The following is a 25,133-nucleotide window of genomic DNA, read 5'->3' as shown; positions in this document are numbered from 1 at the left end:
GAACATTAAACAGCATATTTTTGTGTTTTAGAACAAAATGATTATTGGCATAAGTGAGTATCTATGAAAGAAGGGTCCCTCCTGCTGAAACAAGCTGGAGCATGCTGATAACTCAGTGTGAGTAAGAAACTATGTTACGCAAAGCTATATTTTGCTAGAATTAAGTTTTAGACGCTAGAAACCACGTTATTTTCATTTTGTTTGCAACCCTTTCATAGCTCTCTCACTCTTGCTTGAAATCACGGAAATCTGTGTTTGTAATGGGGGGCACCCCCTCCTGAGCACCGCCTGCTGCTCCATTTGGTACTGCAGGCCTTTTCCTGCTCCTGGTGCTCCCAGTAGGTTTGTGACCTCCCTAGGTAGGTCTTCAGTGGCTCAGCCCTCCAGCCAAGTCACACAGTCAAAAAGTAAATCCCTTCCAGGAGTTATAAAAGTTCTACAAACTGTTAGCCCTCACCAGGGTATTCAGCTCTATCTCTGGGCCCTTTAAATCCCACCCTTAGATCAGGCTTCTAAACAAGCCATGTCCCCTTCTCATTGCTTGGGCCACTTTCCCAGTGGCCAGTGGGGAAACCCAAGCCTGCCCACCTCTCCAGGTCCGAAATCAGGGATCCTACACACAGCATCCACATGCTGCCTCCTTTAATAAGTTGCTGCTGTTTTTTCCCTGGGATTCTTTTCACCTTGTCTCTTTACCACCACCTCAGGGTTACAGTTCTTAGGTCCTCTCTCTCTCAGGTCCAGTAAATGCAGCACACCAAACACCCTGGGCCAGAGCAGAGCACCCCTCTAATCCTAGCCAGAGACCTAACTACTCAATCTTGCAGCTCCTTTTATTTGAGCATAGTGGGCTCTGATTGGCTGCTTCTGTGTAGCCTTTCTAGGTAGGCCTGGAGGACTCACCTTTACTACTCCTTCCTGGGGCAGAGTGCAGTGGGATTGCAGGGCCTCCAGTAGGGGGTCACAAAGGTCCAGGTGCACCCTGTCACAACGTTCTTTGTTAAAAACTAAGAATAAGTTTATTACTACAAATCATTTTGGTGCTGTGTAGTAGGGTGGAGTATATAACCCCAGCTGAGCTACCAAGCTATTATCTATAGTGGCTCTTTGGATTCAGTGAACTTGTGGTTACCTCTGTGAGTGTCCAGTAAGAGGATCTGGACACTGCAGGGGAGATGGTTTTGGGGAGAATTGGGACCAGAAGTGTTGTTATGGACACTCTGTAAGGAGTAACTGGGCTGGTGGAAGCCAGGGTGAGACCATTATGCTGTGAGCTGACTCCTGGTGTCAGAGGTCTCAATCAAAGCTATACAGCACAGAAGCACCCAAAGTTAGAGGGCAAGGAGTGAAATTGGAAAACGTCCAGCAGAGGGCAATAAAATGATTAGGGGACTGGAACACATGACTTATGAGGAGAGGCTGAGGGAACTGGGATTGTTTAGTCTGCGGAAGAGAAGAATGAGGGGGAATTTGATAACTGCTTTCAACTACCTGAAAGGCGGTTCCAAAGAGGATGGATCTAGACTGTTCTCAGTGGTAGCAGATGACAGAACAAGGAGTAATGGTCTCAAGTTGCAGTGGGGGAGGTTTAGGTTGGATATTAGGAAAAACTTTTTCACTAGGAGGGTGGTGAAACACTGGAATGTGTTACCTAGGGAGGTGGTGGAATCTCTTTCCTTAGAAGTTTTTAAGGTCAGGCTTGACAAAGTCCTAGCTGGGATGATTTAGTTGGGGATTGGTCCTGCTTTGAGCAGGGGGTTGAACTAGATGACCTCCTGAGGTTCCTTCCAACCCTGATATTCTATGATTCTATGAGGATGGTAGAATAGGGTGGATAAACTTACTAGGGTGGATAAACCCCCAAAACATCATAGGAAGATGATCAAATAACTTTTAAGACACTTTAAACAGTACCACACTATCAGGTAAAAAACATTACCTCCACTCCTGACTTTCACTTGGATTTGGCATCACTATCCCCTGCTTAGCGAGTGAGGTCCAATTTCAATCGAAGGATACTAAGTACAGTTCTGCTGCCCTTTACTCATACAATAAGGATAACAACATTTAATTACAATGACATTTCATACTAATGTGAATCTTTACATGAAATAACCAAAATTGACCACTTAGGCAAGCAGATTTATTTGGTTATCGCCTAGGCAGGGTCTATGCAAGTATAATCTGCTCCTAAGGTTTTTTCCCTCAGTTCTTCACTAGACAGCAGGGGAGAGTTCATTCAGATCCTGGTTACATTCTCCTCCCAGCCAATAATTTTTCGTCCTGGCAAATCACACTCCATATTATACCGGGTCTACGAATTCTCCCCATAGAGTCTTAAGAAGCCTACTATTGCTGATTCAAACCTGTGAGCTACATGTATCAGTTCTTCTCTAACCTTCCCAGGTGCTCATAAGTTAACCTGTTTACTGGCCTGATAACCCTATCACTACTATTGAGAATAGGGATTGCAGGGTCAGTGAAGACTTCTCCGTGGCAAGGGACGATAACAGTTCCATTGATGGTTCCTCAGACACTGACATAGGCCTCTGCATCTCTTGCTCCAATAGTGGAGGGTCTAAAGCATCAGGGACACCTTCCACCTGTATGTCCCCTTGCCCAACAACTGAACTGTGTCATCAGAGTCCTGTCTTTCTTTCAAGAGATACGGGAATGCTGGTGGGGCAGACTCATTGCCATAGGCTGGTCGCACTGATGAAATGGGTGTGCTAGCAACAGGCCTAAATGCTTCTGCTGTGGGGTTCAAAGCCAAAAGAAGTTCAGTAGATAGAGACCAGAATCTGTTCTCCATTCTAGGATACACCATGGTAGTGTCTTCAGTCTCAGTCGGAGCCATGCTGAACAGGGTGGGTTAGCCCCATGGGGCCCATTGCCTTTGTTGGACAGTGGTTTTGGTCCAGCTCCTTTTTGCCACCCATTTTTTACTACTACTCCTCCTCTACTAGAAAGCAGGTCTTAGGGTCAATATTCATTCCCTTGCTCCACTCCTCTAACATGTATACAGCCATTATAGAAAGTGTCATTTCTCAAAAATACAACAAAATTGTTTCCCCAAATTAATGGTTGACTCAAAATGTGCTTGCAAGGGGCACTGACCCAGGACACTAGACAAGCCCACAAAACTGTAACCCTTCTGCCAAGTGGAGTCGACAGCAACAAGGGCCTGGTTTAAAATATAGGGGTTCCTATTAACAATAGAAAACAAAACTGACTTCAGTCCTCACCCAGTACTCTAGAAAAACTGACCACCGCCCTTGGGCACCCCTTAGAGGCAACACTTCCCCACTTGCTGAGGGTATGGCTACACTGCAATTAGAAACCTGTGGCTGGATGGGCCACCTGACTTGGACTCAGGCTAAGGGGTCGTTTAATTGCAGTGTAGATGTTCAGGCTCGGGCTGCAGCCCAAGTTCTGGGATCCTCCCACCTCACAGGATCTTGGCGCCTGGACACCATTCCAAATCCAAATGTCTACACCACAATTAAACAGCCCTTTAGCCTGAGCCCGAGTCAGCTGGCCTGTCCAGCCACGAGTTTTTAATTGCAGCGTAGCCATATCCTGAATCTGTGTATAACAAAATAAACAAAATTAAAGAACTAAACAAAGCATTAATTTGAGAAAACACTGCAACAATCACTTGAAAGTATACAACCAATAAATAAAACCCCTGCCCCACTATTGGGCAGAATTCTTTGACTCTGTTTTCCACCGTGTGATGCGAAAGTCCAACAGATGGATGTGTCTCTAACATGCCATTCCCCTTTTTCTTCCACTGCATGCCATTCATGGTTTGTTGTCCAAGGTCAGCAATATCCTCAGAGGCCAGGAGTGTGTTTGGGTGGGTTTGCCTCCCGGCCCCTTTGCTCATCAACGTTACTGCAGTTTCTACCACTGTCATTCTATCCTCCACGCTACCTCTTTCTGCAATGCTGTATCCTGCTGCTCCACTACTTAGCCCCATTCTCACTGATTTCAACTTTCTGCTGATTTCATTGGGTAGCAGGGAACTTCTCTGCTGCTAACTCTTCTACATTGTCTTTTCACTGCAACACTATATCCACAGCTGACCTAAGGTTCAGCTCCTTTAAAGCAGCTTATCAGTACATGCAGCTCAAGTAATCACTAACACCACCCAGATTCTCAGTTGAGTCTAGTCAGCTTTACTTTTAAACACTGGACAGAAAAGGATCAAATAGCTCTAGAGACTCCCTAAACAGGACTGGACCACAAGGCAAGGATACCTATACCCCTCTTCTCTAACTTTCACCAGGATTTGGCATCAGTAGTCCCTGCTTAACAAGTGAGGTCAAATTTAGGGTGACCCCCTCAATGGGGCATACTAAGCCCAGTTTGGCTGCCCTTTACTCATACAATAAAAATATTTCATTATCTCAGCATTCAAATCTTTACCAAAACAGCCAACACTGATCACAGTGTAGATGTTCAGGCTCAGTGTTCTGCCTAGGGAATCAGCAGAGAAGGGATGTCTATGCAAACACAGTCTGCTCCTGACATCCTTTCCCCCCCATCTTTTCCTCCTGCCATAGATGGCAGGAGAGAGCTCATTCAGACCCTGCTTACAATGAGTAGTTGAGGGCTATAAAGCAGCTCAGCTGCACTGACAGGGAATGGGGCTCAGTGGCATGTTTCTGCCATTTACTTGCCTTCTCCACTCCTGCCTCATAAAACTGACCAAGGAAATCCACAAGGGTGCAGAAGCGTACCACAAAAAATATTCCAGGGATGGGGAAAATACTTTACAATGAAAGACTTAAGCTGAACAGACCAAACTCTTTATCAAAAAGAAGATCGAGAGGTGACTTAATTACAGTGTATAAGGGCTAAATCCACAAAGGAACTTAGGAACTGCAATGCTGAGTGTTGCACCATCTACCATGTAGGCATCCTTCCACCCAGTGCAACCTCAGCCCACGTTTGGTGCCCAACTTAAGAGATGCATGACTCTTGCATTTGGGGAGGCTTGCATTTGCAAGCACCAGAAGCTCCCTAGAAGTGGGAGGGGCCACTGGTGCCTGGACTGTGAACCCACCCCTTGCTCCACCCTGAGGCTCATCCATTTCTCAGCCTCCTTCCACCCAAGACCTATCCCATGCTCCGCCCTCACTCTGCCCCGAAGCCTTGCCACCACTTGGCCTCTTCCCCTGAAGCTATGACCCCACTCCACCACTTCTCCCTGAGGACTCTCTGCCTGCTGCTCAATCCTCTCTGCCCCCTCCCCCTGCCCACTGCTTGCTCCTCTCTGCCTCCTCCCCAAGGACCCCCACCTTCCGCTCTCTCCTCTCTGCCCCCTTCCCCGAGCCCCCCATCTGCTCCTTTCTGCCCCCTCCACAGAGGTCCCCTTGCCTTCTCCTATCCACCCCCTCTCCCAGGGCCCTCCTATCCACCATTCGTGCCTCTCCGCCCCATCCCCCAAGCCCCCCACCACTCACTCCTTTCTGCCCCCTCCTGCCTTAAGGGCGAGCAGTGGGTGGAGAGGAGCGAGCTGGGACTCGGGGAAAGAGACCTAGCGGGAGCGGAGCTCTGGGGCAGAGTGGGGGCGGGGTCGCTCTCCGGGCACCAGTGGCCCCCCCACTTCTGAGGAGCTTCCAGCAGCGACAATCGAAAGGTGGCAGGCTGGCACGCCTCCAAAGGGAGGTGCGCCACAGCTGGCATTTCTTGCCCTGTTTGGAGAAATTTCATCTCCCCAAGCCCCTTATACCTGCCGCCAGGCTTCCTACACATGGGGAGAGTTAGGTGCCTAAAAATGGGAGCCACAAAAGCTAGCACACTGAGCAGGGAGCCACCTATTCTAGCCAATAGGAAATTCCACTGTGAGGGGTGTGTCCTAAGCCCCACCCTTCAAAGGTAGCTAGGCACCTAATTGTGGGCTGGAGAGAGGTATCACTCTCTGCTTGGGATTCAAAGCCGTGAACTGTCTGTTGGGGCTGTGGAGGGGGAAAGAGGAGAGAATGAGTGAACAAGAGATTCCGACCCATTATAGCCAACAGCCCAGAGATTAGGGTAGTCGCCTGGGATGTGAGAGACCCAAGTTCAGAACATGCCCCCCAATGGAGTTCCCTATCCACTGGCTTATTGGGTACACACACACACAATCCCCAAACATCATCATCTAGCTGATCTTTGTGTGAGGCCCAGTTTGGTAAGAGTGCTCTTAAAATGCCTGCTGGATAGGCCCTGAACATGAGATAGGCAGGGGACTGTATAGCTTGAGCATCCCACTAACTCGGGTTTAGTTGTAAGCAAAGGTGCTAAGCAGCTTTGGGGCATCAGGATTTGGTTTTGCTCATGCCTGCTGGTGGAACTTAGTCACTTATAAGTTAGGTGGCAGCTAAGTGGGAGTTTTGAAGGATTCAGTGGCACCAAAATGTTGGACTTAAGTGCCTAAAGTGATTGTTAGGCACCTAAGTCCCTATGCAGATCTAGCTCTAAGTATCTTCATGGGGAGAAAATACCAGGTACTAGAGGGCTTTTTAATTTAGCAGAGAAAGACAAACAAGAACCAATGGCAGGAAGCTAAAGGCAGACAAATTCAAATTGGAAATAAGTCAGAGTTTTAAAAGTTAGTGTGATTACCAAATGGATCACACTATTAAGGGAAGTGGTAGATTTTCCATCTCTTGATGTCTTCAAGTCATGACTGGATGCCTTTCTGGAAGATATGCTGTAGTGAAACACACATGACTGGGCTCCGTAGATGGGTAATTGTGTGGAATTGAACAGTCTGTGATATACAGGAGGTCAGGCAAAATGATCTAATGGTCTTCCTGGCTTTAAAAATCTATGAATTCAGTGCACAGGATAGACTGCAGCTACTCAATATTTTTTTTCATCCTCATTGTTCAACTTGTGGCCCCCAGGTTTATTTACCGCACAGTAACCATACCCCACTCTGAATACACAATTCTAATTTCTTCATGGGCTTTTCAATGGTGCTCATCACTACAGTATCTGAGAACTTCAACTATATTAATGAAATTATTTTCCCAACACCCCTGAGAGGTGAAATGGCATTGTTATCCCTGTTTTACACATGGAGAGCTCAGGCACAGAGAAATTAAGGTCAAAGGTATCCACTAATTTTGGGTCCCCAAATCTGAGACACCTGAGACCTGATGTTTCAAAGTATATAGCACTTTATGCTTTCAAAGCACAGCTCCCATTGACTTCAGTTGCAGCTGTGAGAAGAGTTGAAAGCAGATTTTCACACAATGTAAATGACAATTTCCTGACTCAAAGAGTATTGCAGCCAGCATGGAGGAATTTTTTATTAGATCTTGTTTTAACAGATAAAGAGAAATTGATCACTTAAAATTAATGGTAGTCTAGGTACAAGTGATCATGACTTGATCAGATTTATAATGTACAAGCAGAATGAAGTCCAGCCCAGTAATATATATGCACACTTGATGCTTTAATAGAACCAATTTCATAAAGCTAAAAACTATTATGAGCCAAAACAGCTGGGAAAACTAATTTAAATCAGAAAAATGTGAATGTTAATTGGGAATCATTAAGAACTCCTGACTAGATATCAGAAAAGCCACAAACCCACAACTGAGGAAAAATGCCATGCTGATTAAAAAACGAACCTGGTTTGGAGGGGAAGTGAAGGCAGCAATAAAAAAAAAAAATGTGTGTGTGTATTATAAATATATAACACAAATGGAAGACAGGGGAAGTTGATAACAATGAATATAAAATATAAATCAGGAGCTAGGAATTGTAGAAAATTGATAAGGGATGCAAAGAGACAAAAAAAAAAAAAAGAAATGTATTGCCAGCAGAGTTAAGGACAATAAGAAGGCATTTGTTCAATATATTAGGAACAAAAAGAATCCTGACAATGATATTGGTTCATTACTAGATGGAAATGGTAGAATTATCAATAATAATGCAGAAATGGCAGAGGTATTCAATTAATATTTCTGTTCTGTATTTGGGGGAAAAAACAGATGATGTAGCTATATCACATGATAACACTCTTTCCATTCCACTAGTGTCTCTGGAGGATGTTAAGCAGAAGCTACAAGAGGCAGACATTTTAAAATCAGCAGGTGCAGATAACTTTCATTGAAACTGTTAAAAGAGCTAGCTGAGGAGCTTATCGGACTTTTAATACTGATTTTCAATATGTCGTGTGTAGGCCTTGCTAGAGCCTTAGGCATAACTAACAGTGTGAACCAAACGCTGTGAACCAGAGTAGGCCTGGCCTTGGCAGAATAGCAATGCACTAGGTGTTAGCTAATACCACGTAAGCACATTCCTGGCTTAAGAGGATGGTACAGAAACACCCAGAGTTCAAAATGAGTGAACAAATTCTCAAGAATTTATAGACCTCTATCATATCCCCCCTTAGTCAGCTCTTTTCCAAGATGAAAAGTTCTAGTCTTATTAATCACTACTCATATGGAAGCCATGCCATACCCCTAACAATTTTTGTTGCCCTTTTCTGAACCTTTTTCAATTCCAATATATCTTTTTTGAGATGGGGCAACCAAATCTGCACGCAGTATTCAAGATGTGTGCATACCATGTATTTATGTAGAGGCAATATGATAGTTTCTGCCTTATTATCTGTCCCTTTCTTAATGATGCCCAACATTCTGTTAGCTTTTTTGACTGCCACTGCACATTTAGTGGATGTTTTCAGAGAACTATCCATAGTGACTCTAAGATCTCTTTCTTGAGTGGTAACAGCTAATTGAGACCCCATCATTTTATACATATAGTTGGCATTATGTTTTCCAATGTGCATTACTTTTGTGATACAGCAGGGCCAGAGAGCAGCAGGAGAGTTGACTTATTGGGTGCTGGGAAGTTAGCTGGGAAGTAGGCGGGCAGAAGCCCTAGGATGATCTTGTTCCCTGTGGACTAGGGAAACGTGACTACAAGTTAAATAGATTGTGGAAGTGTGAAAGGGAAAAGAGGATTTGTGTGCAGTTATTTTAGTTTGGTTAAGAGACAGAGCAAGAAACAGGCCAACCTTAACCCTAATAACGCAAGATTTGTAGAAGCGAGGTTTGTGCGAGGCGAATAGGAAAACTACAAGGGACCTTGCTTTAAGATAAGAATGGAATGCAATGTTGACTAAGATAATGGGAAGAAAAAATGTATAAACAGGACATAGCTATATGTAATGAAAGGGAATAAATAATGTTTTATATTGTTTGTACTTTGAAGATTTGCCTAAGGACAGACACTCTGTCCAATTGCTGTCTTTCCTGCAATTGCATGAATAAATTGTCTCTGACTCGTTGCTGACAAACTCAGCGTGAAGACTCTGTCTTCTTCCATCAGACAGAGAGAAGGAAGGAGAGCTGACCAGAGTTTGGAGGAGTACTGCTGTTAGCCAGAGAACCAGATTGCCAGGGGAAGGGAAACCCTGCCCAAGCAGAGCAGAGGGACTCCCCAGGCACAGAGGACTGAGGGAAACCCTACCCAAGGGGAGAGAGGGTAAGCAGCCCGCAAAGCTGAAGGGGCTGGGACACAGAGTAGGAGAGTGGACCTGGGTCCCTTCCCCGTTCCCCTCTCTCTCCCACCGGGGCACTAGTGGAGCCCACAATGCCCAAGAATAGGGATAAGGGGTGGCGCCCTGACCCACCACACCAAGAAAAAGCACAGGACCCATCCCAGTAGCATCAGCCATTTGCCACACTTTGCATTTATCAACATTTAATTTCATCTGCCATTTTGTTGTCCAATCACCCAGTTTTGTGAGATCCTTTTGTAGCTCTTTGCAGTCTGCTTGGGACTTAACTTAACAGAAGATTGGAAGAAAGTGAATGTTGTGGCAATATTTAAAAAGGGTAAATGGGAAAATTATAGCCTATCAGCCTGTCATCAATCCCTGGTAAAATAATGGAGTGGCTCACACAGGACTCAATTAATAAAGAACTAAATGTGGGTAATGTAATTAATGCCAATCAACTTGGGTTTATGGAAGATAGATCCTGTCAAACCAACGGAATATCTTTTTTTGATGAGATTACAAATTTGGTTGATAAAGGTAATATACTTAGACGGTTGTAAGGCATTTGACTTGGTACCAAACAACATCTTGACTAAAAAACTAGAATGACATAAAATTAACATGGCACACATTAAATGGATTAAAACCGAGCTCACTGATGGATCACAAGATGTAATTGTAATGAGGAGTCATCAGTGAGCAGGTCTGTTTCCAGTGGAGTCCTGCTGGATTGGTACTTGGCCCTACACTCTAACATTTTTATCAAGGGTCTGAAAGAAAACAAATCATCATTGATAAAGTTTACAGATGACACAAAAATTGGAGGAGTGGTAAATAATGAAGAAGACAGGTCACTGATACACAGCAATCTGGATCGCTTGATAAACTGGTCACAAGCAAACAATTTTAATATGGCAAAATGTAAATGTATAGGTCTGAGAACAAAGAATTTAGGCCATACGTACAGGATGGGGGAGTCTGCCCTGGGAAGCTGTGACTCAAAAAAAGATTTGGGGGTCATGGTGGATAATCAGCTGAACATGAGCTCCCAGTGCGATGCTATGACGAAAACAGCTGATACAATTTTGGGATGCATAACTATGGAATCTCAAGGAGGAGCAAATTCACCTCCGTATTTGGCACTGCTGGCATACTGTGTCCAATTCCGATGCCCACAATTCAAGAAGGATGTTGATAAATTGTACAGGGTTCAAAGAAGAGAATGGTTACTGGATTAGAAAACATGCCTTACAGTGATAGATTGAGCTCTTTGAGTCTATTTAAATTTTAAAAAAGGAGGTTAAGGGGTGCTTGATGACAGTCAATAAGTTCTTACATGGGGAACAAATATTTAATAATGGGCTCTTCAGTCTAGCAGAGAAATGTATAACATTTTCCAAGGGATAGAAGCTGAAGTGAGACAAATTCTGACCGGAAATAAGGCATACATTTTTTAACAGTGAGGGTAGCTAATCACAGGAACAATTTATCAAGGGTCCTGGTGGACTCTCCATCACTAACAATTTTAAAATCAAGAATCATGTTTTTCTAAAAGATCTGCTTTAGGAATTATTTGGGGGCAGTTCTCTGGCCTGAGTTATGCAAAAGGACAGACTAGATGACCACAATGGTCCCTTCTGGCTTTGGAATCTATGAATATTATTAAATAGTTGATTCACCCAAAATGCAGTGTGGCAAAATACCTTGTTCACCTCAGTAGGCTCAGTCCTTTTCAGCCTTGGAGACTGTGATTTGGGGCAAGGCAAATCCTTATAGGTGGCACACGGTCCTGTTACTCCTCTCCTCAGTCAGTCCCTTGTGCTTGTTTTCCTTCCCTTCTGGGGAGCGAGTGCAGCCTTCCTACTGGGAAGGTTTGGTGTCTTGCTACAAACAACCTACTAGCAGCTTCCCTACGCCCTCACTCTCCCCCTCCTACCACCCAGGGGAGGGTTTGAAAAGGGCCCAAGTAGTTGGAGTCAGCTGAACCTAATTGGTTCCCTAGCAACCCTTTTTCCAGCTGAACCTTATTGCCCAGTGGTTCTCTCTCCTCAGTGGATAGGGAGGGGCCTTTTAATCCCCTGGGACTAATTCCTACCCCCCCTTTTGTAGCTGTTTGTCCTGGGTTTACCACAGCAGTTTCAGTTGACCCAAAACTATTCACAAATTTGACTTAATTAGTGACAGCCGAGAAAAACTTTTTCCAGGCCAGAAATGCAGATATGTCTTTATAACCTGCAGTCCAGTGATTACTGCACTTGCCTAGAATGTGGGTGAACTAGGTTCGAATCCCCATTCCGAACCAGGGAGTTGAACTCACATCCCTCATCCAACAGAGCATCTTAACTAGTGGGCAACATACTATTCTGAGGTAGGTCTCAGTCTCTCCTATGGCAGCTGTTCCCATTTTAATGAATATCCATTGGTCTACAGAGAATGAAAATGACTCTATAGCAGAGGTGGGCAAACTATGCCCCGCAGGCCACATCCGGCCCGCAGAACCATCCTGCCCGGCCCTTGAGCTCCCAGACGGGGAGGCTAGCCCCAGGCCCCTCCCCTCTTGTCCCACCTCCCCCGCAGCCTCAGCTCGCCATGCTGCCAACGCTCTGGCCCACCACTCCTGCCGGGCAGCGCGGCACTGTGGCTGGCTCCATCTGGGGCTGCGAGCTCCTGATGGTAAGGGGGCGGGTGGGGGGGGGGTGTTGAGTAAGGGTCAGGGAGTCCCAGGGGGCAGTCAGGGGACAGGGAACAGGGGGGATTGGATAGGGGGTGGGTGATGGAGTGGGAGCCATGGCACCTGCATGCCCTGGGTAGTGCTGATACTAGCTGTCCTGGAACTATGGGACCTTATACCATTAGACAAGACTACAGAAATTTCAAATAAAGAAGTTGGTTGTTGTATTACACCCTCAATGGCAAGCTCAAATCAGAGCCATTAGTTGTTACTGGAGGACAAGGATGGCAGAGAGAGCAATTTAAATGTTAATGAAACAGTTAGATATTTTAATGCAAAAATTACCAATAGGACCAGCCATAATCCCAAATCTGTGGTCTCCAGTCTTCTGGACCAAGGTTGACGGTCATTTGAAATACAGTTGTATACATCATGTGTGCGACCATGCCAAAGAGACCTAGAAAAATATAACTTTGTAAGATATATTAAAAAATAAACACATGCAAAAACTGTTTCTGGCACTTTATTAGAGATTATTTCTGAATATGGAGAATGTTTTGTGAAGTATTTAAAGGTCTAAAAATAGCTGAAAAAATATTTTACTTTGTAAAGAGAATGGAACACCCACCACCCTGCTTGTGCTGCTCCACAAACTAGCAACTCATACATGGGAAGCCCCTTCTATTAGGGACTGAGTTGTTACGGTCACCTCTACAGCACCATGCAAACTTCGCTGTACACTGGGGAATGAGGATGGGATATTTAAAAGGTATTTAAGGAAGTTAAAGTGTACAAACCATACTGAATTTCAGTGGCAGTGGAGTGCCTTACTCCTTTAAGCTGCTTTGAAAACCTTATATGAAATTCATCGAGAGTAGTGTAGCTCATAGGGCTAGCTTGCCTTCATTATATTCAGCTGTAATGCAAGGAACCTATAGGCCTGTATCCTGTAAGACATTAGCTTCAGCAGTTTTAGCATAAAGCTTGAGGCCTATGAAATTTGGCACAGACAAATGGCCCAATGGAAAACCCCAAGTATTGGGGAGCTGAAATTAGAATGTTTAAGGGGAATTTCAGACCACAGGAACATAAGTCCAACCACAAGAGTGTCAAGGCAATGAATTGGTGTACATAACAATAACAGGTACATGAGCTACATCTGCAGATACCTAACCACAAGAGGGCCATGGCACTGAAATAACGTATATGATAATAAGTTGAGATAATTGATGTACTAACCTATAGGAGAAGGATACTCCAATGTTAGTAAGGGGAGGAAATACAAATAAGGAAAAGGGGGAAAACCTACTGAATATGCATCAAACATAGTGGCATCAGCATAACATTTTATAAAAGTTGCATCCCAGCCTATGGACAGTAAAGAGAGAGAGGGGGTGTGTGTATGAGAGAGAGAGAGAGATAGCCTCTGAGAGGTGTCAGAATGATGACCACCGATGATGAGGGGGAAGGTGATGGTGACAAATAAGATGATGGTTAACATTTCCAGGTCATTCTGCAAGGGATGGTGTGAGCACAAAGTCAATGTCCCACCTCAGCCCCACTTAACTCTTATTTTAAAGGTAAAAAGAAAAGGAGTACTTGTGGCACCTTAGAGACTAACCAATTTATTTGAGCATGAGCTTTCGTGAGCTACAGCTCACTTCATGGGATGCATACTGTGGAAACTGCAGAAGACATTATATACACAGAGACCATGAAACAATACCTCCTCCCACCCCACTCTCCTGCTGGTAATAGCTTATCTAAAGTGATCATCAAGTTGGGCCATTTCCAGCACAAATCCAGGTTTTCTCACCCTCCCCCCCCCCCACACACACAAACTCACTCTCCTGCTGGTAATAGCTCATCCAAAGCGACCACTCTCCCTAGAATGTGCATGATTGTAATGGAATGCTAAACTGTAGTGTACTGTTCAGCCACTTCATGGCACTCGGTGTAAAATATCTTATTTAAGCTAATCTCAGCTGTACCAGGCAGTTCATTGAAGGCTCTTAGGATGAACATGTGTGGTATGTGTCTTGCTCAGAAACAAGCTCTGTAGCCATTCCATATCTCGTACAGGAGCATGACATAGTGTCAGAAGTAAACTAGAGTCGGAGGAGAACAGAAGCAAGAACACCACCTACAAAGGTTGCAGACAGAAGAAACAAAGCAACAAAGGTTGCAGGATCTTATCAACATGCCATGCTTCAACGCCCCAGAGAATTTGAGCTTTGACAAACCGTCACAATGGATGGACTGAGGGCAGTCTTCTGTAAGATTTTGAACTGGAAACAAGCTCCACAAAGAAACTGGAGATATACAGGTATCTTCTTTAATTTATGCTATGGGGAAACAAGAAGAGTGTATCTTTAAATCCTTTGATTTTACTGAAGACAATCACAAAGATGACTATGAAAGTGTTCTGGCTGTGGTTGATGCATATTTTATACCTTAGAGAAATGTGATTTATTCTCTGCTTCCACCAGAGAATTCAAGATCCAGGAGAAAATGTTGAATGCTTTATAAAAGCTCTGCATATCTTGACTGAAAATTGTAATTTTGGGAATGCAAAACTTAAAATATCAGAAACAGTCTTGTTATTGTATTAACAGGTAAAAACCTTGCCCAGCAGGTACAATTGAAGAGAGCTTTAACTCTAGCCACAGCTATAGAGAGCAAAGCATTCTGAGCTGGAGAGACAGCAAAACTTAGAGCAACTTGCCACTTGATAGGCCTTGTGAGAAAGATGGAAGAACTCAATGGAGGATTGATGACATTGGACTTTTGAAAGGAGTTCCAGTTTGTATCTGGTAAACAACCATCAAAGGGACATGGTCAGGCCCACTGCACGGGGGCAAATTTCACCCTGACCAGGGCAATAATAACAGTAGGTGATTAGGCCCGTGGCTAATGAGCTTCTGGGAGCCCTCACTTAAGGTGAAGCCCCACAGGCCCTGAAGTGGGATTCTCAAACTAGGTTTTCAATTATCTCACCTGTAGAGCATGAGCCCATAGATGGTCTCAGAGTACACCTAGGACCTGATAGCTGTCACAAAAGACAAGTGTGTATCCTGGCCTTGTGGTTAGGGCACTCAGCTGGCATGTAGAAAATCTAAGTTCAGGTTCCTGTTCTTCCAGATTTGAACCCAGATCTCCATCCACCTATGTATGGGCTATTATGGGGTGAATTTCTATCCTCACCTGTAGGAGATATTCCACATTGTGTAAACACTTCAATAGTCATGGAGTGAGCAGCAGACTGATTTTATAGCCCAGTAGTGGGATGTGGGAGATCTAAGTGCAAGTCCCTGATCTACTGAATAATTGTTTGTTCACAGAGGAACAGCTCCAACAGGAAAGATTTAGAAAGCCCAATCCCAGAATGTCTACAGCCTAGCAGTCAGATTGCTCCCCTGACAGTCTAGTGATGTAGATACAAGTCTCTGCTCCAAACCAGTAAGAGCAGTGACTTGAAGTCTGGTCCCCCACATTGCAGGTGAGTGCCTTAACAGCAGGGCTGCTGGCTACAAGGTGGTATGGGCCTGTCAGTACCTCATACCTTTTTAAAAAATGGCCCTCACTGGCTTCTGCTTTGCTACCTTAAAGTTCTTATAAAGTTAGTTGTATATATGGAATACGCTCTTGCTTGGTTATCAACTCTGTCCCCTTTCCATTTCAAATATTCACTTTATTCTCAGATCTTTGAGCAATCACTTGTCAAGTCATATTTTTAAATTTGTGTATATCAATGTATTTTATATAAATGATGCATTCATTAAAATGTTGAATATTGGCAACTTTTCACTTACTGCCTTACTCCTGGCTGATTTCCAAAAATACCCTGAACCATGGCACAGCTACTGCTCTGCCAGAATACCCTAAACTATGGATACACCACTTGTAAGGGATATATGGGACAGATATGACTTGGATGATTAATAAGTAATGATTCCTTCTGAGCCTCAAAAATTAGAAAACATATCCCATCTCTGTTTATCCCAAAATAGGATCCACCTATGCAGACAATAAGAACATGTTTCACATCATGTCAGACACTGTATCTAAGGTCCCACAGATCAGCCAAGCAACCCCAACTATTGAAACTTAAATGAGGGTATTGTTAATCACCTAGGCAAGACTCAGTCATAATCTGCATCTGTATAAACCTCTTTCTCCCATCCAGCCTAGCTAAAAAGAACTCCAAAAAAACTCCAAGCTACATGTTTTCATCCTAAATTAGAATCTGCAGGTTTATTTACCTTGAGACATATTAATATCCTTCTATATGTGGAAGATATCTCTTATTCTATTGCAAGTCCTAAAGAATGTGAAATTTTTATGTATAATCAAAGGATGTATGGTGCACGTCCTCCAAATTTTGTTGGTTTTCATTGTAAATAATTATTGCACTCTAGAACTAATAGGAATTAACTGGCACGAGGAAGGAGAAATGTTAAAAGATATAAACCAGAGTATAACTTTGGGCTATGAAGAGAAATTGCTTAAAATGGGGGATCCCAATTCATAGTGGAGACAAATAATGAAATACAACTCTTGAAACTGATCAAACTTAAAAAGCCTCTGAAAAGAAAGGATTAAATAAATGTATCCATGCCATTCACTGAATACCAGCAAACCTGAAACTAGGACTCAATAGAGTGAACTGAACCCAATGCAAGTGCATGAGAACTCTGTGGGCAGGGGGGAGGCAGTTACACCTTGTGTGAAAGTTGATGTGGCTAATATAATGTTGTAGAGTTGAAATGTGAAGGGAGTGTGCATTTTCCCACAACATGTGCAGTGTATATTGTAGAAGACGTAAAAAAAAAATGCAAACAAACCATGCTATGTAATTAAATCCTATTGGGGCTCCAAAAGGAGCCACAATAGGTTGTGTTTTCTTTTTCAGGTGGCTGTGTGTTTTAGAAGCAGAAGTTAAAAGTGAAAAGTAATCAGAACTCTGGTAAAAGTTAATTGCTTCCCTTTTAAAACAGAGTCTTTGAGCTGCTAATAGCTTTTGGTCCAAAAGCAAGCCAGAAAGCATCTGTGGGGATGCAAATTACCTAGCTGATAGGAGTAGGAAAGAACTGCCCATAAATGGCAGCACAAAGGAGCTGAAAGTAATAAATATACCTAGTCAGCAAACAAGCTACCTGTAAGCGAGAATACTCAGATTATGGCCCTCCAGGAAAGGGAGGTGGGAAAACAAGTCAAGCCTGTAAATAAGAGGGGAAACTGAGGTACACAACCTCATAAATTTCATAAATAAACAGTGGAATAATTCACTAGACTGCCTATAGAACAAAACAAAAAAAGTATAAAAGTAATTCTTCTGTTTTTCTTGCAGTCAGCAAAATTTGTAAAAGGAAAAGGTATTTTTAGGCAATAATCTGTCCCCACCCAGAGGGCTGGGAAATGTTTCTTTTGTTTTTCAGACACTCTACAAGCAAGCTGGCACCAGCGGAAAAGTAACCCAGAGCACTGTGGGTCTCCTGCTGTGATGAAGATTGTGTTGTGTGTTTGTCTTGTTATTACTGTTATTTTGGTGGATATTGTACAAGAAGGGTTAACGCATATAAAAGCAAAGGTCAACGCATGGTATGACCTGCCTCGGAAGCACGGTCTACCCAAACTAAAAAATCAAGTGCAAATAAAAAGGCACAAAATGGAGGTTAAAAATGGGGATAAATAAATTCTGTTGCATGCATCTTACAGGTGGACCCACAAAGGAAAAATAAGGACACCCTGACCTGAAATAGAACAATTATTGCTGCTATTCTTGCTATTATATACCGAAATCCAGCAATGTGAAGTGGCAAAGGGAGGAATTGTTATTGTTATACATTATATTGTTATATACACGTGAATTGTTATACCACCCCACCCCCCCCTCAAGTGGTGGTAATGAAGCAGATAAGAACTTTAAGGATTTACCTGTGGAAAACTACTACTAATCCCCCATGGGAATTTGGCAATGTCGGTATGTGCTGTATGATTTGGAGGTGGGGGGGGGATCCTAACCTGGTGGATAATATCAAATTTATCAGAAAATATTGCATGGTATTCCTTAGGATGTGTCATGATGAATGACAGTGGGAAACACAGTCATCTGGACATGTGGTTTGTCACGGAGGGCCCCCCAATATATAACTCTCTGACCTCCTGGGGTGTTTGGATTATGGGGTTCCACAACTGGGGTGTGGTGTTACCCTGGGTAATCATAATGGTATCTCCCTAGAGGACAATCCTTAGGCATGAAGTTATGTATATATCAGACTGGGTATGAAGTCTCCCCTGGGACATTGGGAATACGACAATTTAACTGCTTTGCAGAATGTAACCCTACAGGTAATATGGATGCCAAAATGGAAGGATCCTGATTTAAGCTGGCCACAGCCTGGAGCTGGAAATACTTCTTTATGGGCAAACATGTGGGAGCCACTGTGGGAGCAGCTGCAACCAGAGCTCATCAATGTGTCCTTTCAGTCCATTACATGAATGGGTGGTACACCCCAGAGAATGGTGGGTGGACCAGGTACACCCCAGCTGCAGCACATACATAGAAGGGTTGAAGCAACAATTTCATTGGTGGATGAGGGGATACACATGATATTGTCACTGCAGAAGGGATCTATGGGAAGTAGGAACCACGGGGTGGGTGTATGAAATCTGGGGGACCGTTGGATAACTACGTAATTAATAAGCCAAAATGTAAAACTTCAACAACAAATCAATGAACTACTAACACAGCAACTATCTGCAATTGCAATGGAATGAAAAAGGATGGAAAAGGTGAACCTGCAGTTAACTCAATGAACAGGGAACCTTGTAACATGGGTGGACGTATGGCTTTAAAATCTAACTTGGGAAGGGGGAAAGAAGGTGTGTATAAAAATGCAAAATGCCCAACTAGGGGGGCTAGCACCTAAGTAATAGTTGCAGTGGTACCTTGAAATAAGGTGGCGACTAAGGTGGTCCCCATGAGCCCTATGGGAATAATAAGAAAGGGAGGAGCTCACTGGGAACCACTGGGGAATAAATAGGAAGAATGGAATGGTGTAAAATGAACAATAATTCAGTTAAGTAATTGTTTGTCCAAAGAAAATGTTTAAATGTGCCCCTTCCCGATGGCTGTGAAGGAGCAGACCCAATGGCCTGTGCAGGGGTAGACGATTGAGTGTAATGTATATGGGGTATGAAGTGTTCTGCTGGAAGTGTACACAATTCTGTAATATAACACTTGGGAGTACATGTGCACCAGCATCTGGCACAATTGCACACATCTACGTGCTGCCATTGGGACTTTGGTGCATGAATCGATCTGTGGAATTCATTGCGGTGGACAATCATAGAATCATAGAATATCAGCGTTGGAAGGGACCTCAGGAGGTCATCTAGTCCAACCTCCTGCTCAAAGCAGGACCAATCCCCAATCGAACCAGTGCATTACCCAATTCCATACCAAGTGGTCAAGCTGGTTTGGACAATACCCTGTTTCTCTGTGAATATTCAATGGCCTCATGATATGGACAAAGCACATGAACACTGTAGGGGCAGCTCGCTGCAACTGCCAGAATGGTGTTACAGGATTTTAAACCTGTCAAAGGAGAAGAAGCAGTGCTTCCGGTGGTGGCCCGGATGTTGAACTATATTACAGTGGTCAGGGCTGACAATGTTACTGTAAATTATGGCTATTTTCCTATTATTAAGTATACTAATCCTGAAATGTATAGAGCTTTATGTGATCGGATGCCCATCAACACCCATTAATTGAACAATAGTGGTACCGGAACCCACCTGGATAAACTGGAATCATTTAATAGAATCATAGAATCATAGAATATCAGGGTTGGAAGGAACCTCAGGAGGTCATCTAGTCCAACCCCCTGCTCAAAGCAGGACCAATCACCAGCTAAATCATCCCAGCCAGGACTTTGTCAAGCCTGACCTTAAAAACCTTTAAGGAAGGAGATTCCACCACCTCCCTAGGTAACAAATGCCAGTGCTTCACCACCCTCCTAGTGAAAAGGTTTTTCCTAATATCCAACCTAAACCTCCCCCACTGCAACTTGAGACCATTACTCCTTGTTCTGTCCTCTGCTACAACTGAGAACAGTCTAGATCCATCCTCTTTGGAACCCCCTTTCAGGTAGTTGAAAGCAGCTATCAAATCCCCTCTAATTCATCTCTTTCGCAGACTGAACAATCCCAGTTCCCTCAGCCTCTCCTCATAAGTCATGTATTCCAGTCCCCTAATCATTTTTGTTGCCCTCTGCTGGACTCTCTCCAATTTATCCACATCCTTCTTGTAGTGTGGGGCCCAAAACTGGACACAGTACTCCAGATGAGGCTTCACCAGTGTCGAATAGAGGGGAACGATCACGTCCCTCTATCTGCTGATAATGCCCGTACTTATACAGCCCAAAATGCCCGTTAGCCTTCTTGTCAACAAGGGCACACTGTTGACTCATATCCAGCTTCTCGTCCACTGTAACCCCTTGGTCCTTTTCTGCAGAACTGCTGCCTAACCATTCGGTCCCTAGTCTGACACAGTTTGACATTTGACACAGTTGCTCAGGCAGCTCCAGGCCAAGCTACGCTGAATGCAGGTCTTGGTAGCCCAGGCCCTTCAAAGAATGAATGCCTTCCAACTAGCTACTGAACTGCCTGCTATTTGTACTTGGACTGATGTAGCCTGAGCCCTTCAGACAGGCCTAATGGACACTCATTCGCTTCTTGGTCATATTACGCATGTTATAGGGGTGTTATTCATATTAATTGTATTATTAATCATATTCATGGGATGCTTAAAATTATGTACTGCCTTAGCCACTCCCCGAAAGCCATACTTGTAAATTCAGCGGCTTACTCCTTTTATGACCCACCTCCTCTCTCTCCCTGAAGCATGAACAGAGGGGCACTCCTCTTGATACTGGCTGCCAACTAGACATCGAGCCGTTGATCTCTGCCCATTGAGTCCGATGATCTAGCCAGCTTTCTATCCACCTTATAGTCCATTCATCTAATCCATACTTTTTTAACTTGCTGGCAAGAATACTGTGGGAGACTGTACCAAAAGCTTTGCTAGAGTCAAGATATATCATGTCCACCACTTTTTCCATACCCACAGAGCCAGTTATCTCATCATAGAAGGCAATCAGGTTGGTCAGGCATGACTTGCCCTTGGTGAATCTATGTTGACTGGTCTTCATCACCTTCCTCTCCTCCAAGTGCTTCAAAATGGATTCCTTGAGGACCTGCTCCATGATTTTTCCAGGGACAGAGATGAGGCTGACTGGTCTGTAGTTCCCTGGATTCTTCTTCTTCCCTTGTTTAAAGATGGGCACTATATTTGCCTTTTTCCAATTGTCTGGGACCTCCCCGATCATCACAAGTTTTCAAAGATAATGGCCAATGGCTTTGCAATCACATCAGCCAACTCCCTCAGCACCCTCGGATGGATTGCATCCAGCCCCATGGACTTGTGCATGTCCAGCTTTTCTAAATAGTCCTTAACCTGTTCTTTCACCACTGAAGGCTGCTCACCTCCTCCCCATACTGTGCTGCCCAGTGCAGCACTCTGGGAGCTGACCTTGTCTGTGAAGACAGAGGCAAAAAAAGCATTGAGTACTTAAGCTTTTTCCACATCATCTGTCACTAGGTTGCCCCCCGCATTCAGTAAGGGTCCCACACTTTCCATTATCTTCTTCTTGCTAACATATCTGTTGAAACCCTTCTTGTTACCCTTCACATCCGTTGCTTGCTGCAACTCCAATTGTGCTTTGGCCTTCCTGATTACATCCCTGCATGCTCAAGCTATATTTTTATACTCCTCCCTAGTCATCTGTCCAAGTTTCCACTTCTTGTAAGCTTCCTTTTTGTGTTTAAGCTCACCAAAGGTTTCTCTGTTAAGCCAAGCTGGTCGCCTGCCATATTTGCTATTCTTTCTACACGTGGGGATGGTTTGTTCCTGCACCCTCAATAAGGCTTCTTTAAAATACAGCCAGCTGTCCTGGACTCCTTTCCCCCTCTGAAAACATCCGCTCAATGTGCAGCGGCAGTAAAAAAAGCAAACAAAATGTTGGGAATAATTAAAAACGGGACAGATAAAACAGAAAATATCATATTGTCTGGGTCCCCTGCCCCTTGCACTTCCACCTGGCTGTCAGGAGTGGCCATCACGATCTGCACCAGACTCCTGCCAAAAGAGGTTAGACTTTGGGGTTTGGTTGGCCATTGTGACTGGGGTGAAGAGAAGGACTGCTGATAACACCAAACCTTTGGAAGGGGGTGGGACCGGAGCAGTGGGCACTGCTGGAGGGCAGCGTCCTGAAAAGGACACCGCAAGCTGGGAGCAACGCGGGTTGAGACACCAATCTAGGGTGGGAGACAGACGGGACACCACCAGCAGAGGGTGCTCTGCATGAACTGAGCTAATTCCCCAAGTGAACAGCAGGAGGCACTGCGGTGGTGAGTCCCAACCCTGTCACACAAGGGTATGCCCACATTTTGAATACTGCATGCAGATTTGGTCACCTCATCTCAAAAAAGACATATTGGAAAAGGTTCAGAAAAGAGCAAAAAAATTATTAGGGGTATGGAACAGCTTTCATATGAGGAGAAAATAGGACTGGGACTTTTCAGCTTGGAAAAGAGATGGCTAAGTGAGATATGACAGAGATCTATAAAATCATGACAGGTGTGGAGAAAGTAAATAAGGAAGTGGTGTTTACTCCTCATAACACAAGGATTATGGGTCACCGAATGAAATTAATAGGCAGCAGGTTTAAAACAAACAAAAGGAAGTATTTCTTCACACAACGCTCAGTCAGTTGTGGAACTCTTTGCCAGAGGATGTTGTGAAGGCCAAGACTATAACAGAGTTCAAAAAGGAACTAGATAAAGTCATGGAGAATAGGTCCATCAATGGCTATTAGCCAGGATGGGCGGGGATGGGGTCCCTAGCCTGTATTTACCAGAAGCTCTGAATGAGCGACAGGAAATGGATCACTTAATGATTACCTGTTCTGTTCATTCCCTCTGGGGCACCTGGCATTGGCCACAGTTGGAAGACAGGATACTGGGCTAGATGGACCTTTGGTCTGACTAGGGTGACAAGGCAGCAAATGTGAAAAATTGAGACGGGTGGGGGGTAATAGAAGCCTACATAAGAAAAAGACCCCAAAATCAGGACTGTCCCTATAAAATTGGGACATCTGGTCACCCTAGGTCTGACTCAGTATGGCTGTTCTTATGTTCTTATTTAAGGAGTTATGGGTCCATATTGAAATTTATGTTTTTAAGGCAGGTAACCAGGAGATGACGTATTTCAGGAATGTTCCTTTCAGGCAGGTGGTAACAGACCCTGCCTGGTCATTGTGTAATGGGCACTGTCCATTCATCATACACATCCATTGGCATCCTGAGCCTGAGGCTAATCAGGAGATTGCAATGTTGACAACAGAGGAAAGCCACAGGAAGAAACAACCAGAAGGAGGGATCCTGTTTCTTAATAGGACAATGGATTGTTCTGATATACCTGGGCATGCAAACAGACACCCTGAATCTTTCATCTAGGAGGCAAGCTGACAGCAAGTTTGTCTCATGAACAAAAGATCACAGCTATGAGGCTAGGCTCTATGAGACAGAAAAGTATCTAGTTAAATAAGACTGTGCCATAGAATGAATGTTATGATTTTATTTGATATGTAACCATTTGTTTCCAATACTCTTGTACTTGCTATCATTCGAATTTCTGTACTTTGTTAAATAAACGTTTACTTGTTTTCACTGTAAATGTATGTAAGTATCTACCCTTAATTGTGGCATAGCTACCACTCCACAAGAATACCTTTACCAGTGGTACAGCTATCACTCCACCAGAACACCCTTAGTTACGGCTCAGGTGCCGCTCTACCAGAACAACCTTAACTGTGGTAAGCTGCCACTCCACCACAATATGCTTACCTAGGTTGCAGCTACTGCTATACCAGAATACCCTTAACTATGGTGAAAGTACCACTCTCTGTGAATACCCCTAACCGTAGCACAGCTACTGCTCCACACAAATATCCTTAACTATGGCAAAGCTACCACCAGAAAACTCTTTAGAGTATTGCAGGTAATCTCCGCTACAATACACTTAACTATGGCAAAGGTACAGCTCCACTAGAATAGTGTTAACTGTGGTACAGATATTGCTCCACAAGAAACACCCTTTACAATGGCACAGCTACTGAGGCACCAAACTATCCTTAAGCATGGTGTGAGTACTGCTCCACAATGGTGTCTGTAACTAGCATACAACTACTGGTCTACCAGAATATCCTTAACTATGGGAAAGCTACTACTCCACCAGTATACACTTGACTATGGTGCAGCTACTGCTCCACCAGAAAACCCTTAACCATATATTTGTACGTTCTAAGACCAGAAGGGGTCATTGTGACCATCTAGTCTCACTTCCTTTACAGCACAGGCCAGAGAATTTCCCCAAAACAATTCCTGAAGCATATCTTTTAGGAAAACATCCAATATTGATTTAAACAGTGACAGTGATGGAGAATCAACTATGACCACTGGTAAATTGTTCCATGAATTAATTATTTTCATCATTAAAAATGTATGCCTTATTCCAATCTCAATTTGTCTAGCTTCTGCTTCCAGCCATTGGATAATGTTTTATGTGTCTCTGACAGATTAAATAGCCCCTTGTTAAATATTTTTTCCCCATGTAGGTACTTACAAACTGGAATCAAGTCACCTCTTAACTTTCTGTTTGTCTGTCACTATAAAGGCATCTATACCCTTAATCATTCTTATGGCTCTTCTCTGAGCCCTCTCCAAATTATCAACATACTTCTTGGAATGTAGGCACTAGAACTGGACATAATATTCCAGCAGCATTTGCACCAGTTCCAAATACAGAGGTAAAATAAGCTCTCTACT

The 25,133-nt window shown here is 43.8% G+C and overlaps 1 protein-coding gene across 1 annotated transcript in view; it reads right to left on the bottom strand.

Annotated features, from left to right (window-relative positions):
- The window catches only part of GSG1L2 (GSG1 like 2), a 65,254-nt gene that overhangs the window by 2,079 nt on the left and 38,042 nt on the right, over positions 1-25,133 (bottom strand). The window contains exon 4 of the mRNA XM_077834033.1: positions 12,528-12,639. Coding sequence (XP_077690159.1) covers positions 12,528-12,639 — 112 coding nt within the window. The remainder of the gene's footprint in view (positions 1-12,527; positions 12,640-25,133) is intronic.

The sequence above is a fragment of the Eretmochelys imbricata genome, chromosome 14, assembly GCF_965152235.1.
Source record: "Eretmochelys imbricata isolate rEreImb1 chromosome 14, rEreImb1.hap1, whole genome shotgun sequence".
Lineage (NCBI taxonomy): Eukaryota > Metazoa > Chordata > Testudines > Cheloniidae > Eretmochelys > Eretmochelys imbricata.
The sequence above is the reverse complement of the archived record's forward strand: the minus strand, read 5'-3'. Positions and strand labels throughout refer to the sequence as shown.